We start from the raw sequence: 847 nt of genomic DNA, 5'->3' as shown, positions 1-847 counted from the left end.
CCTTCCTTTCCTCCCTCCCTCCCTTCCCTCCACTTCCACTCTTTCCTCCCTCCCTCCCTCCCTCCCTCCCTCATCACTGGAGGTTTTCAAGAAGAGACTGGACAGCCACTTGTCTGAAACGGTCTAGGCCAGTCTCCTGCCTGAGCAGAGGTTTGGACTAGATGACCTCCCGAGGTCCCTTCCAGCTCTGTCCTTCCGTACCCTAAGGTTGTATGTCTTACCCTGAGCTCTCCCGCTCTCCCCAGGGCGCTGGAGCAACATCTACAAGCTCCCCTACAGCTGGATCGGGACCGGCCACGTGGTCTTCCAGGGCTGCTTCTACTACAACCGGGCCTTCACCCGGAACCTCATCAAGTACGACCTGCGCCAGCGCTTCGTGGCCGCCTGGTCCTTCCTGGATGACGTGGTCTACGAGGACGCCACGCCCTGGAAGTGGCGAGGCCACTCCGACATCGACTTGGCCGTGGACGAGAGCGGGCTGTGGGTCACCTACCCGGCCGCGGGCGATGGCTACTCCCCGCAGGAGGTCCTCGTGGTCAGCAAGCTGGACCCCGCCGACCTCTCCACGCAGAAGGAGACCACCTGGAAGACCAGCCTACGGCGCCACGCCTACGGCAACTGCTTCATAGTCTGCGGCATCCTTTACGCCGTGGACGAGGGCCGCGCCAGGGAAGGCCGAGTGATCTACGCCTACGACACTCACACGGCCACGGAAGCCCGCCCCGGGCTGCCCTTCCAGAACGGGTTCGCCTTCACCACCCAGGTGGACTACAACCCGAAGGAGAAAGTCCTGTACGGCTGGGATAACGGCCATCAAGTCACCTACAGGCTGCAGTTCGTGGCCTGA

At 62.6% G+C, this 847-nt stretch overlaps 1 protein-coding gene across 1 annotated transcript; it reads left to right on the top strand.

The window, feature by feature from the left end:
* Positions 1 to 245: 245 nt before the first annotated feature.
* Positions 246 to 847, top strand: LOC107298922 (olfactomedin-like protein 2A; the record flags this gene model as incomplete). Its single annotated transcript, XM_015828278.1, has 1 exon — positions 246 to 847. A coding segment is annotated over one exon (602 nt), but the record flags the coding sequence as incomplete, so codon positions are not given.

The sequence above is a fragment of the Protobothrops mucrosquamatus genome, unplaced genomic scaffold, assembly GCF_001527695.2.
Source record: "Protobothrops mucrosquamatus isolate PMUCROS unplaced genomic scaffold, P.Mucros_1.0 scaffold4374, whole genome shotgun sequence".
Classification (NCBI taxonomy): Eukaryota; Metazoa; Chordata; class Lepidosauria; order Squamata; family Viperidae; genus Protobothrops; species Protobothrops mucrosquamatus.
This window is presented reverse-complemented; position numbering and strand designations above follow the sequence as displayed.